The 12861-nt window shown below is 47.2% G+C and overlaps 1 protein-coding gene across 3 annotated transcripts; it reads right to left on the reverse strand.

Annotated features, from left to right (window-relative positions):
* Positions 1 to 272: 272 nt before the first annotated feature.
* GZF1 (GDNF inducible zinc finger protein 1) lies at positions 273 to 12664 on the reverse strand. 3 transcript variants are annotated; one of them, XM_042789674.1, is made up of 7 exons: positions 12603 to 12664; positions 7877 to 9240; positions 5850 to 5944; positions 4697 to 4864; positions 3062 to 3219; positions 2204 to 2545; positions 273 to 705 (listed from the first exon to the last, which is right to left on the reverse strand). In XM_042789674.1, the coding sequence occupies exons 2-7, from the start codon at positions 9217 to 9219 to the stop codon at positions 679 to 681; spliced, it is 2133 nt and encodes a 710-aa protein (XP_042645608.1). In that variant the 5' UTR covers positions 9220 to 9240; positions 12603 to 12664; the 3' UTR covers positions 273 to 678. The 3 variants fall into 3 exon arrangements, with proteins under 3 accessions (XP_042645608.1, XP_042645607.1, XP_032845163.1); XM_042789673.1 differs by having other exon boundaries at positions 12471 to 12640; XM_032989272.2 differs by having other exon boundaries at positions 273 to 2545; positions 12471 to 12640.
* Between the last annotated feature and the right edge of the window lie 197 nt (positions 12665 to 12861).

A 12861-nucleotide genomic window follows, 5' to 3' on the forward strand; every position in this document is an offset into this window, starting at 1 on the left:
TAAAGGGGAATACCCCTGGAAGAAGCACTTTAGGGGCACTGTCACCCACTTCATTGCCTGGTGTAGCACCTGTAAGAAACAGCCCTGTCCCATTTCCCGTTTTTTTCAGGTGTGTTTCCTTCACACCTCATCTGGGCAGTGTCACCCTGGCAGGGGGACGGGCCCGAGGAAGAAGTGGCACCCCTCAGCCCTGGTTGTGGAGCGTTCCCAGCGCTGGGGCAGTGTGTGGAGGGCAGAGAAACATTTGATCGAGGCAGGGGAAGGGTCAAGTCTTCAGATTTCAATATTTTAATAAGAACAATTCATACGAGTAACTCACTTCTGCACATTCATGGAGTACAAAAGGGTCCCTGGCTACAGGCGCTAATGCTCAGACTTTAAATATATCTACAAACTCTTTACATGGGTCACAGGGAATACCGAGCTTCAACAGGAACAGCGTGCTTGAATAAATATTTCAAATATAACCTCTTGGAAATGTGCTCTTTTAAAAAAATTCCCTTTCTATAGATTAAGTTACGATTCCACAGTAACACAGCAGACGTCCCTTTAAGGTTCAAAAATAGCTCTGTGCCACAGTTTGGTATCGTTATTGCTTTGCCAACCCCTAAGCCCTAGCAAGGCTTGATTGTGCTTACCTTTACACTAATGCAATCTCTCAAAGTTTTTCTTGCAGCTTCAGCTGAGAAAGTTTCTGTGGAAATACTACAGCAATAGTAAAACAAACAGAAAAGCAAAACAGAAAAATGAATTAGAAAAGCTCCAGATTTTCACATGGTGGCACTGGGAATGTGGGCCCCAGTTTGACACGTTAACTGCACCGGCAAGTTGCCACCGATTTGCAGCTGCTCCCAAAACCAAGAGCCAGCCCAATGATGCTTTGTTCTTTCCCTGTGCAGGGAAAATGCCCCGAATCCTCCCCAGTGCTCAGGTGAGCTCAACCAAAAGAACCTTCTCCCTGGACACTAATTCTCCCCAGCTACTGGGGTGACTGGGAGGACAAGAGGAAGGGAGGGGATAATAAGGGAAGATCCATCTGTCTGGGAACAAAGTGCCCAAATAGAAGTGTGATTCTCAGAGGGGATCCAGCACAGAGTACTCACAGGCTGGGAAATCCCAGCCATGGTCCCGTACATTTTTCACTTATTTGCATCTTTTTTTATGCCATTAGGCTTATGAACCCTGACTGCCTCCCATCTGGAAGGGCATTTACCTCTGGAGACTCCTGTGCTGGTGGGATTAGCTGTAGCAGCTCAGCAGCAGGGCAGTAATTAACTGTTCCCAGCGGAGCGTTACTTCCTCTAGAAGCAGGTCTGCAGTTCTGTGTAAGTGGTGGTGGCGGGGAGAGCGGTGCTGACCGCCCCCAGCCAGCAGAACACAGCTTGGCTACAAGCTCACAGGAGAATGCCAATAAACTGTCTCTCTGCACTTACTTTTCATAGACGTTTTTACATGAGGTGTTTTGGTCTCTTAATGGCCAAGTTCTCTGAAAGCTGAAGCAGTTAGAAGAGGAAGAGTATCTGACTGAACCCAAGTGTCCAACTGCACCAGGTTGCACCAAAATGTAAAAAAAAAATAATACCAGCACCTGTAGATGCAGCACTTGGCTCCCAGTTGCCCATTTTGCTACTAAAGAATCAAAACCCCTGGAATGAAACGCCACATCTTGGATCTTTGGCAACAACAGAGATAAACCAACACTTCCTGAAAAGTAATTCAGTAACACTTACTCCATGTATGAATTCCCACGAGGGAAAACGCAATTAATTTCATTTCTGAGAAACACATGGTCATTTCTCTCGATTGTACACGTGTCACCAACTGCAAAACAAACTGGCACCTTCTCCACAACCTTTCCCGCTGCTGGTAGTTCCTGTCACTGCAGGCCAGCTAGAGCCAACCACCTGAACTACACCCTTTTGTCTGTAGGGAGTGAACTCCCTGGGATTTTCACCGCCTCTGCCACCACCCTGGTGTGGTGCTGCTCTGCCCTACCTTCAGGAGATGGAGCCGTACACGCCGGGGGTGGGAATGACTTTTTGGGAGGCAATTCTGGAAATCCAGCGTGTGTCTTTCACGTCTAGCCCTGCTTCCTTGTTTGGCTGCTCCTAGTTCCCTCAGCAGGTAGTTGGCAAAGTCAAAGGACTATACAAATGGTGCAGCTTAAAGTGGATTTGGAAATACCAAATTATTCCATATTCACCAGAGCGTGAAGCTGTGGCTGGAGAGAGTCTGTCTGTGAGTGCAGCACTGTCAGCTCGCTCAGCGTGGTGGCTATAAGGGCTTCCTGGGCTCCTGGAGTCCCGTCTGACTTACAGTCAGGTCCTGTGGCAGAACCGGGGTCCTGCAGCGCCGTCACGCTCCCCGGGACAGCAGTCAAGTGCTGATAGTGGCTGTTTTCAGAGAAAGACAGCAGCTTCTCTGGTATTTTAGGTGACACATCATATTCTTCGTCGGGAAGCTCTGTTTTGTGGCCTTCGTCGTTCTTAGATGCTCCCTCAACAATGACAAGGAAGGACTTCCAGGGTGTGTTTTTATCGTGTATCTGAAAAAGTAAAAACAAAAAACAGAAGGTTGAACACCCGGTGACTGTCTGGGTGGCAAAAACTTGGATCCAGCTCATGCCTGATGCTGGTAGAAAAGGTCTCTCTTTTCACCCCACATAACTATACCAAAACTAGGTCAGTACACACCCACGCACCGAGCTGTTTCCCTGGGGAGCTTCCAGTTCTCCTAAAGTATCACACCGGTCCGGCAGAGCCCGGCCCAAAGGGGATTCTCCTGTCACTTGCCAGCGGCATGGCAAACGCGCAGAGGAACAAATCTGTGACTCAACAGTCCTCAGGTGTGGGCTACACCACGGTGGATTGAGAACGGCCTCGCCGCAGACTCGGGACTGAACACAAACCCTTTGAAATGCCGTGTCAGAGAGAGGACGATGTGCTGAACCCAACGAAAACCGGACAGAAGCCCCCTCCGGGCCTGGCAAAGCTGCCAGGTCGCTCCGTGGCCACGGAGGCAGGCTGGCGGGCTACAAGGCAGCGGGACGGCGGGTTCTTACCGAAGTGTGCCGTCGGAGGGTGGACTTGTCGGTGAACGTTCGCCCGCAGGCGTTGCACATGAAGGGCTTCTCCCCGGTGTGTATGCGGTGGTGCCGCTGCAGCGCGTTCAGCTGCGTGAACTGCTTCCCGCACTGGTCGCAGCAGTAGGGTCGCTCACCTGAGGGCAGAGCGCGGCGTTAGGGCCCCCGGCAGCTACCGGCGCTGCCCCCCGGGGAGCCACGAGTAACCCCTGTACGGCGCGAAACGGTAAGGCACACGCAAGCATCTTCAGAAGAAAAAAAAAAAAACAAAACCAAAGACAAAAACAAAAAAAAAAACCCAAAAAAAAACAAAAAAAAAACCAACAAAACCCAAACAAGCAATGTTTTCAGAGCTCTCACAGCTGGGTGTATTCTGACATATCTGAAGTAAGCAGACACTTACAGAGTAAGCGCAGCCTGCACAAATCCGTGCCACCGCTGAACCCTCCACATTTTTTTACACGTGTTTCCCATTAGCAACTAAAGTTCTGTCCCAGAACACAAGTTTTCCTATTCACAAGGTACGTTCTGTGAGCACGAACCACCAGGTTACCCCCAAATACATCACAAACTCTTGCTGCAGTCACCGTGTTAAGCGCCTGTCGAAACAACCACACCTTTACTCCTTCCTTGGGTGAGGTAGAAAAAGGGATGCCAAAAAGCTTTCTAACAGCTGCAAGTGGTGTCACAGAAGGAGAGATGACATTCTAGACCAGGAAAAAATCCATTCATATCAGCACTGCCACGCTGACATCCTCTGCTCCCCCTACACCAACGCCACGCTAGACACACGTGCAGGAAGGAAAGAGCAAGGCACGGCAGCCACGCACGGATGTTGGTAACAGAGAATATTGGCAAGGACACTTCCTACGGGGTCGTGTTGGGTAAGAAAGTGTGGTGTTTGTTATGTGACAAGAGCAACCTGATTGTTTGTAACCTGCTGTATCGCTGAGTAACGTGGACTTGGAGAGAGCGAGCAAGACAACTTGAGTAAAAGCATGTCTCGGACTATGGGAGCGATGAAATTTCGCGCTAGCACTAGGAAGAAACCAGAGTGCTGTCCTTCTGAAGAGGCAGGGTGAGAGAGAATATAAAATGGAGAGAAAAGCTAAGGCTGCAATGAGTGAAAGTGGATGTTCTCTCATCCTTCCACACTGACACAAAGCCCATGTGACACCGACAGCACCATTTGAAAATCAGTGTTACTATACCTGTGGGCACTGCTTTCTACTCAAAAAACCAGAGGAGCAGATGGGAATAAAACAGACACTGAAGAGAAAATCCAAGCAGGATGCAAACATGAAAGGTGGGCAAGAGGACAAGAAGAAGCTCAGAGTTAAAACAGACATAGTTCTCTAGTCACTAGTAGTCCTGGCAACATTGTTAACAGTATCTGCACAGTATTTCAGAGAATTGCTGAAACTCAGTGAGAAGCATGGGGCGTGCTAGAAGGGAAGCTGGTGAAGGAACACACTGCATCAAGAATCAAAACGCGTGTGCAGGGTAGGAATGAAAGTAATGGGAAACCCTAGCTGAAAAATCCCCTGTCTGAATTAAGTAACTGTGAGGTCTACATCTTTAAACTGTTTCAAATATGAAAAGAGCACCTCCTACCTGTGTGAACTTTTATATGTTGGTAAAGTGAGTTCCTCTGTGCAAATGTCCTGAAGCAAACTTCACATTTGAACGGTTTGGATCCAGTATGGATTCGGTTATGGTGCTTCAAGTACTCCTTAGAGGCAAAGCTCTTCCCACACGTTTCACACATAAAAGGCCGTTCCCCTACAGCGAGGGCAAAGAGGAGAATTAACCCTCACAAGCAAAAGCTGAAGGTTATTAGGTACAAACGAACCAGACACCAGCCTCACACAAGGATCTGAACGGGCCACAGTGACAGCAGTGGTTTCGCCGTTAAGGCACGGAGCTTTCCTGCCAGAAACCTGCACAAACCCCAGCGAGAGCAAGGGCAACCGCACCTCTCCAGCGGCAGTGGCACGCTGGCAGCACTGCACAGTGTATGAAAAGTGCAGGGAGCTGTGCAGCCAGCAGTCTCCTCACCACCTCTGGAGCATCCTGGCTTACTCTCATCATAAACATAATGCTGCGTGCCTCTGATGAAAGGCCTCCACCTGTGAGCAGCCAATTTTAGTTACACGTGCCTCAAAAAAGCGTTCTTGAAATTATATTTCATTGTAATTTAATGTTTTCTGCCATCCACATTTAGGTACAAATTACTGATGAAGGCAGACCGTTTAAAGACAGGACAATCAAGCACCACACACGACGCACGGGTGGCACGCTGGGTCAATTCAAAACACCAATTTACACCGCGGAGGATACCTGGGAGAAGGACACATGATTTTAAGAAGATCAGAATAAGCCAAGACAGCTGCTTTACATTCCTTGGTCAAACTGTTCCAGACTTACAGAGAAATTTTTCTCTTAAGAATTCAACTAGACCTTTTATCAATAACAGATCTCTGGATACCGAAGACAGTCCAAAGCAGCCCCAGCCCGCACTTCGGATGCTGGACCCCAGCCAGATGGGAACTCCTTTTCTCTTTAACCTGCTCCTTTCACTCTCTCTGCTGTCTGCCTATCCGCCCATAGGAACCCTTCTCAGTAAAATCATGTCTGGGGATGAGAATATCCGATTTTATATATAAAAAAAAAAACAACAACAACAAACCGCTGAGTGAAAATAAGATCCCGCAGTTTCACAGCAGGCCTCCTCCTACACATAGCACGTTGCAAAAGAAAGCCTTACCTGTGTGACATCGCTTGTGATATATGAGCATGTGATTCTGAGTGAACCTGGCACCACATTCGTCACAGGCAAAAGGTTTTTCGCCAGTATGGATTCTGAAACGAGAAAGCAACATTAAAGCACCATGGTATTTTTTTTCCTTTGCAACACAACGTAAGTCATCTTTACTTTGTGGCTGTTCTCTGAAGAGCGACTGTATGCCTGCCCAAGTTTTAGTGTCTTTTAAAAATACCTTCAGCCAGGCCAAATTCTGCATTGTGGTTTCTGCAGTGCTGCTTTTTATTGCTCAATCATGCACGTGCTGCATGATCAAGGCCCAGGCCCACAAACTTCTTTAGGGTATAAAAAAATTTTTAAAGGTAAAAATTGAGTAAAGTTTAGAAAACTTGTATGCAGGTAGTCAGACTGAAAGAAAAATGTAACTGTTTCTTGGGATTGGAAGCAACGCAGGTATCTTTATATCACTGATGCTATCAGTAAAATATTCCACACTGACTGTGAGCGACGTGTTCTTGCAGGGCCATCAGGTAGAGTGTCACTGGCTACTCTGGAGCAAGTGGCACCCAAGGAGTAGAATAAAATGCCGCTTTTATACTGTCAGTTTTCTTACTGTCACCCCAAACTTGTGGTATCATCTCCCGAGGAAGGCTGTGTGCACAGGAAGGGCAGTTTACAGAATTGGTCCCTCTGCTAGTTTACTCTAGTTTAAATTTTTGAGCCCATGAACGCTTCAGGGCTCTTTTGAATAGTGCTTCAGGAACACAGCCAACAGAGGCCAGTTTTCATGGCAGTATACATCAACAGGAAGAGCACAGATGTAAAAATGCATACAAAAATGATGAGAAATTCCCACCACAGACCGTCACGATCCACACGTTAGGGTGGCACTGAGTTTCCAGCATTTGACAAGCTCACTGAATAGGCCTAGTGGTACACAATGGAGGAGAAACTCCGTTTATGCCAAAAAATGATCTTTTAAGCAGTGCAAAGCAGTTACTTGCGGTTAGGAAAGGACACACAGTGAAAGAGATGCCACACAGCTGCATCAGCAGTAACATCGTAGGAGCACTCTAGCAGGAGTTTGCTTCTGGATGCACTTTCTACCCCCGAGGAGTAAAACCCACTGACCTCAAAAGGGGCAGCGAAACAAAGCGGTGGTTAATGAACCCTTCTGCCCCGCAGGAACATGCTGACACTACTGCTTTCTCTTTTTTGGGTCTGAGCAGTAGTACTCTGGGGTATTTTTTCTATACCTTTCTCTCCACACTTACTCCCTGGCTATAATCTGAACTTTGGTTGCAGATGACCCTTTTGGCAGACTGATAAAAGCAGGCTAGAGCCCTTAATAGCTAGAATTTTTGCCTTGATAAAAACATCTCCCCCATGAACTTTAAAAAACACACGTCTGTACCTCCAACCTTTGAGCCTCAGTGCAATATAAGCACTACAACTGATTTCATCAGTTCTGTGTGGGTGTCTTTGGTGCTTCACTCACCTCCAGACGGTGACGTGTCAGCCTGTTTCTAGTCACGCACCAGTTGTTTTCTATGCTTAGCACCCAAATCTGGCGTTCTTCAATTTAACACGCAGCCAAATCTTTTTAGAATATTTTCATACTTATCGAATAACATTACTCTATTGAATATAAAGAGACATAAAATAAGCTGAAATAATTATATCCCTAATCCTGCTAATAACTCGGCATGGGGGTTGCTTTTCTCACGTGAAACATCCCATTGACTCTTAATAGCTCTACTCCCATGAGAAAAGCTAACTGTGTGCTCCAGCAGCAGCAGCAGGCCTCACCCATGCACCTCTAACTCTGACTTAAAGAAAATTACAGCAACTCCCTTAACCTGAAAAGCAGGAGAAAAAAAAGAAAAAAAAGCTATGATAAAAGGCAATATGGACACTTTCCAGTCAGTCACGTTTTTACATCCCCACTTCACTTGAAGGCTCAAGGTGTGTTCCAGGGGATTCTGCTTCTCCCCCCAGAATCTAACAAGGCCAGTTAAGTCTGTTCATACCTCATGTGTGTTTTAAGTGCAGAAGGCTGAGAAAATTTAGCCTCACACTCTGTGCACCCATAAGGCTTGTCGCCTGTATGCGTCCTTTCATGGAGCCTCAAGGCAGTTTTGGAGCTCAACCCCTTTCCACACTGTTGGCACTGATGACGCTCCCCACCACCCTCATGAACCTGGAGAATGTGCCTCTTGACGTCCTTCTTCCTCTTGAACTTCTTACCGCAGAGCTCACAAGGGAAGTGGCGCTCGCTGCTGTGGACATGGCGCTGATGGCTTTTTAGGTTACACCGGTTGGCAAAGGTCTGACTGCAGGTTTCGCACCGATAAATGATTTCGGCCGCAATGCCGTGGCTGTGCTTTATGTGCTTCAGAAAACTTTTCTCATACAGGAATTCCTTCTTGCACGTGCTGCACTTGAAGTTACTGCCTCGTTTCTTTTTATCCTCTTCGGATTTTTTCAGGCTTTCTTCCAACTCAAAGTTGCCATCGCATTCTTCGCTTTCAGGTTTGATGATGTTCTCCGCTTGCTCTTCCTCCCTCTCCGTATCACACATATCCTGACCTTGAGGATATTTTTCTTCAGCAGCAACCTCTGCGTTCTTCTGCTGCTCCCTCAGCCGCCTTGTGTATTTCTTCTTTGGGATTTCCACAAATACTTTCCTCCCAGCCAGTCTCCCACTCGCCCTTCTGATTTTGGCATAGGGAGGCTTCATAATTTCCTTCTTTTTGTCCATTTTCTCTTTTGATTTGGCAGCTGGCATCTCAGGAGACATTCCATTGCTGGGCCTGTCTACCGGGGAATCTGGAGGATCCAGGAGACAGTCTGCTTGGTCAGCTTCTGCCACAGCAGCTGCTTTGGACTCGAGCAAAACGCTTGGCTGGGTAGCGCTCTCTTCCTCAGAGTTCTGTGATTCAGAGAAGTTTTGCAATTCCAGCAGCACCGATTCAAGCATCTGCTTCTTTAATTGAAAGCAGGTTTCTGAGAGGTCCAAGCACTTCAGCTTTTCGGCTATTTCTAGCATGCGTTGCACTCTGTCTTCTTCCACTTCTACCTTAGCAGTGTAGACAAACTCAAGGAATGATGCAAAATCAGCAACCTGGACCTCATTCAAGAACACGTTGGTCCTTGGGCCGTCCATGCCCTTCTCATTAAGGAACACCTCCTTGAAAAATTTGCTTGTTGCTGCCAGTACAGCCTTGTGAGCAACGAACTCTGCTCTGACACCTTGATACTCCACGCTGACGGTCACGTCGCAGAGGTGGCCCAGGAGACGCAGCTGATGCATTTCATTCAGAAGGTTGATAGGAGAGGACTTGGATTCCAGTAAAACTGCATTACTTTCCATCTTTCTTCTCTCTGCAAAAAGCTGTTGACAACATTGCACATTAGCTATTTGCATGGAAGTTAACAAAACTCAAAAGATTTCAGCAGGCGAAAGTTACCTCCAGATTTCAAGAGTGCTTTACTTCAGATTTAAGCACTTCAGGTGCTTGAGCCTAAGAGACCAGGCTTTCAAAAGAACATTGTGAAAAGCCTGGCTAGAAGCACAGATTTCAAAAGCGTCACCCAAAGAGGTCATACCTAAAACCAAGCTGCCAGTCACACAGAGAGATTTCTCTGAAGTTAATCTGAGATTAAATCTCGACTGTAATTTTACCTGAAACACTAGAGACTATTAGAACCTGTAATAGGGACAAAGCAAACAGAGAAAGATCAAAAGAAATATTCTCATTAAATGTGGAATTAAGAAATTATTCTCCCTCCTAATCAGGCAATAAGAGAAAGGTAAGATGAAGTAAAAGTTAACTGCAATCCTAAACAAACACTTCCTTAAACAGGCTTTCGAGGGAAGACTTTTAAACAAGACTTTGATAAAATTCCAAATGCTTAACCGATCAACGCATAGGAGACTGCATAACCGTATTCTCAAACTGTAAACCTAAGAAGTCATGAAACTTCCCCAGAGTGTTTTACTTTTGTAAGAAATTCATCACTCAAGATGGACTTGCAGCTTCTAAATTTTGAATGCCCATCTATAGCCTTACAAGGGCTTCACCATTTCCACTACTGTTTAGGTCATGTCACATTTCCAAGTCATGTTTTATGCTGCTTCGAAGTTCTCAGAAGAACTAATGTTTTTTGTTTTGTTTTGTTTTTTTTTTAAAAAAAGTTTGGTCCCAGAACAATTTCTGTGACCTCTGAAGACACTCTGAGCAACACCCTGCCGTGCAATCTATTGAGTTTCATGGTGCTCCTAACAGCTATGTACACATGCATTTTGAACTGGAAGAATTTCTTTCCACTTCCTAAAAGCTAACCAAGGTTTCTTTTCTCTGTACGTGCTCAGGTACCATAGACTTGCAGCCTTTTATCCACAGGACACTGGAAATCTTGCTCAGAAAGATAAATAAAAAAATCAGTGTACAAATGGAACAAAATTAGTATTAATATAACAGTAAGGAAGCCATATTAAGCATGGGAGACACAAAAATAATATTCATAGCATCACAAAGAGATACTTTTTCTCCTCCTGCAGAGCTATAAACTCCAATGTTAGCCCATACTTGTTTCAGCAAATCAAAAGTTAGACTCGCATCCCAATTCAATGTTCTGTTAAAACAGTTTTGATAAAATATTTTCAAGAAACTGTAAAAACGGACAGCTCCAAAATACGCAGATTCATGGGGATTATTAGTAGCCATGTAAAATGAAAGCTTCATAGACTTGCTACTACACAAGGTAAAAAGCCACAGGGAGCCCCTGCCCTAAGGAGTTTACAGATAAGGCAGACAAGATCTGAGGGAAGCAGAATCCTTTCCCCAACCTCATGCAACAAGCAAGTGGGAGAACAAAAAACACAATCCACTGCGGGCACCCAAACCCCTACCTTGGATTCTACAGAAAAAGATTACTCTCAGAACCAAACCCTTCCTGTTTCCTAGCTTTTGAATCTTCAGCTCAGTAAGCTTACTATTAAGATTTAAACAGTTCTATTAACATTATTCTAACAAATACCTAAAACCACTGTTACTGAGTTACACTTACTACACCTATAAAAGACCCTGGAAGTGGACAAAGAATCAGCTGTGCCAGCTCAGAGCTCACCAAGCCTCTCAAAGCATTGTCCACTTTTATACGCAGACCCCAATGCTACACTTCAGTTTTGACAGAAACATTGTATGAATGAGAATGACATGATTTGACTCCTGACTGAAAGGCTGATTCTTACAAATTAGCACAAAAAATTATGTTTAAACTTTGCTTCCCTTTTTCCACATCCACTCTGTGATTTTTTTTTTTCCTTCTAGTTACACAACACACTGGCACTCCAAGTATTTGAGGATGAATTAAGCTTCCCCCCCACCCCAATACAATTATTTTTGAACTATTTATGTTATTTCACAACCATCCATCTATTTTCCATTAGAGCACAGAGCAAAAGCTGTGGCCACATGCCGAAAACATCGATCCCCAGCAGGAAACAAGAACCCAAACCACAAACTTCTCCCACTGGGGTGAATGAGCTCATAACTGTCCTCGGCGAGCTGTTCATTTCGGGAGCTGACCACAGACACGTGTGTTAACAGACTCACTGGGCCAATTCCGTTTTTCTTAAGGTTTCAAAGCAGAAACCTCCTGTTCTTCAGAATCAAAAGCCACCGTGAAAAGAGATCATTCACTCTCACTGCTAGCCTTCCACTGGTTTGGAATTTGTTCGGAGGAGGAGCAGTAATCCAATATGTACAGTAAGATACGTTGCGCTGTGAAGGCTTTTCATTGCCTTGCTCAGTATACTGAGCTGCTGAGCACAGGGCTGGCAGGACGTCTTCAGCACAAGTATGATATATTAACCTTAAAAAAGACAAGGCCTGAAAACCTGCAAAGAGCCTGCTCGCTAGAACTAGCCTGTGAAACGGAGATAGAGAAAAGCAAAACTTTTGTAAGGTCAGTCACCATACACTGCACGTATGTGTCCCCTTCCAGAGGCAAAACTAGCTGAAAAAGAGACAAGAAGAGCCAGCTGGGTGTAAGAGAAGTACTTGCAGACTCACAAGCTTGTCTGTCCTTCTGCACCACCAACTCCACGCAGTCTAGAAAGAGAAATTACTGCTAGGCACCCAACTGCCTCATTTAGGATTGCTCCAGCTACCAAAACAATAATAGCACCGTGACGACAGGCGCCGTCCGCAGGGCTGAGGGAGAAGTTACACCTGCTGAAGCAAAGGACAGCACCCTGCAGCAGAGCCCCAGCCAGCCCGTTTTAGGTACCAGGCTAGAGCACCCCACAGAGAGCCGGCAGCCCTTGTGTCCGACCCGGGAGCAGGCCAGGAGACTCCTGCATGGAAGGAGGATGGATGGGGCACGGCCGTATGCTTCCCCACCGCTCAGGTGACAAGGCCAGTCGCCCTCCATCCTCCTCCTCAGCAGGCTTCTTCCTCGGCCTTCCCTGCTTGCCACAGCGGCCCGAGGGCGGGCTGCAGCCCCCAGGCACACCGCTCCCCGGCGAGAAGAGCGAGCAGGAACCACCCGAAGCCTGACAGGGAGAGGACACCCCGCTGGCCGCCCGCACCGGGGACAGGCGACGGGGCTACCCACCCGCTCCTGAGGGAGGTCGTGTCCCCCCCGCCGCCCTCCGCTTCCTTCTCCACTTCGGAAAGGGCCGCGGCTGCCAGAGGGGCTGGGGGGGGGCTGTGGGAGCCCGGGCCCGCCGCCGCTCCCCGCACTCACCGGGCAGCCCCGGGCCGGGCCGGGCCTCACCGCGCAGCCTGCGGGCGGCGGCCGGAAGCGCCGCGCCCCGCCCTCACAGCGGCGACGGCGCAGGCGCGGCAGCGCAGGAAGCGGCGTCACTCGCGTTGCCGGGCAACGCGGCCGCCCCCGCCCCCCAAGCGCCAGCCACGCGTTTCTTTCCTGACTCCGATTAACCGAGTTTTCTGCGGGCAAAATCCACGCGAAAAAAAAAACAAACCAAACCAAAACCAAAACCAAC

The sequence above is a fragment of the Tyto alba genome, unplaced genomic scaffold, assembly GCF_018691265.1.
Source record: "Tyto alba isolate M040663 unplaced genomic scaffold, T.alba_DEE_v4.0 Super-Scaffold_16, whole genome shotgun sequence".
NCBI lineage: Eukaryota > Metazoa > Chordata > Aves > Strigiformes > Tytonidae > Tyto > Tyto alba.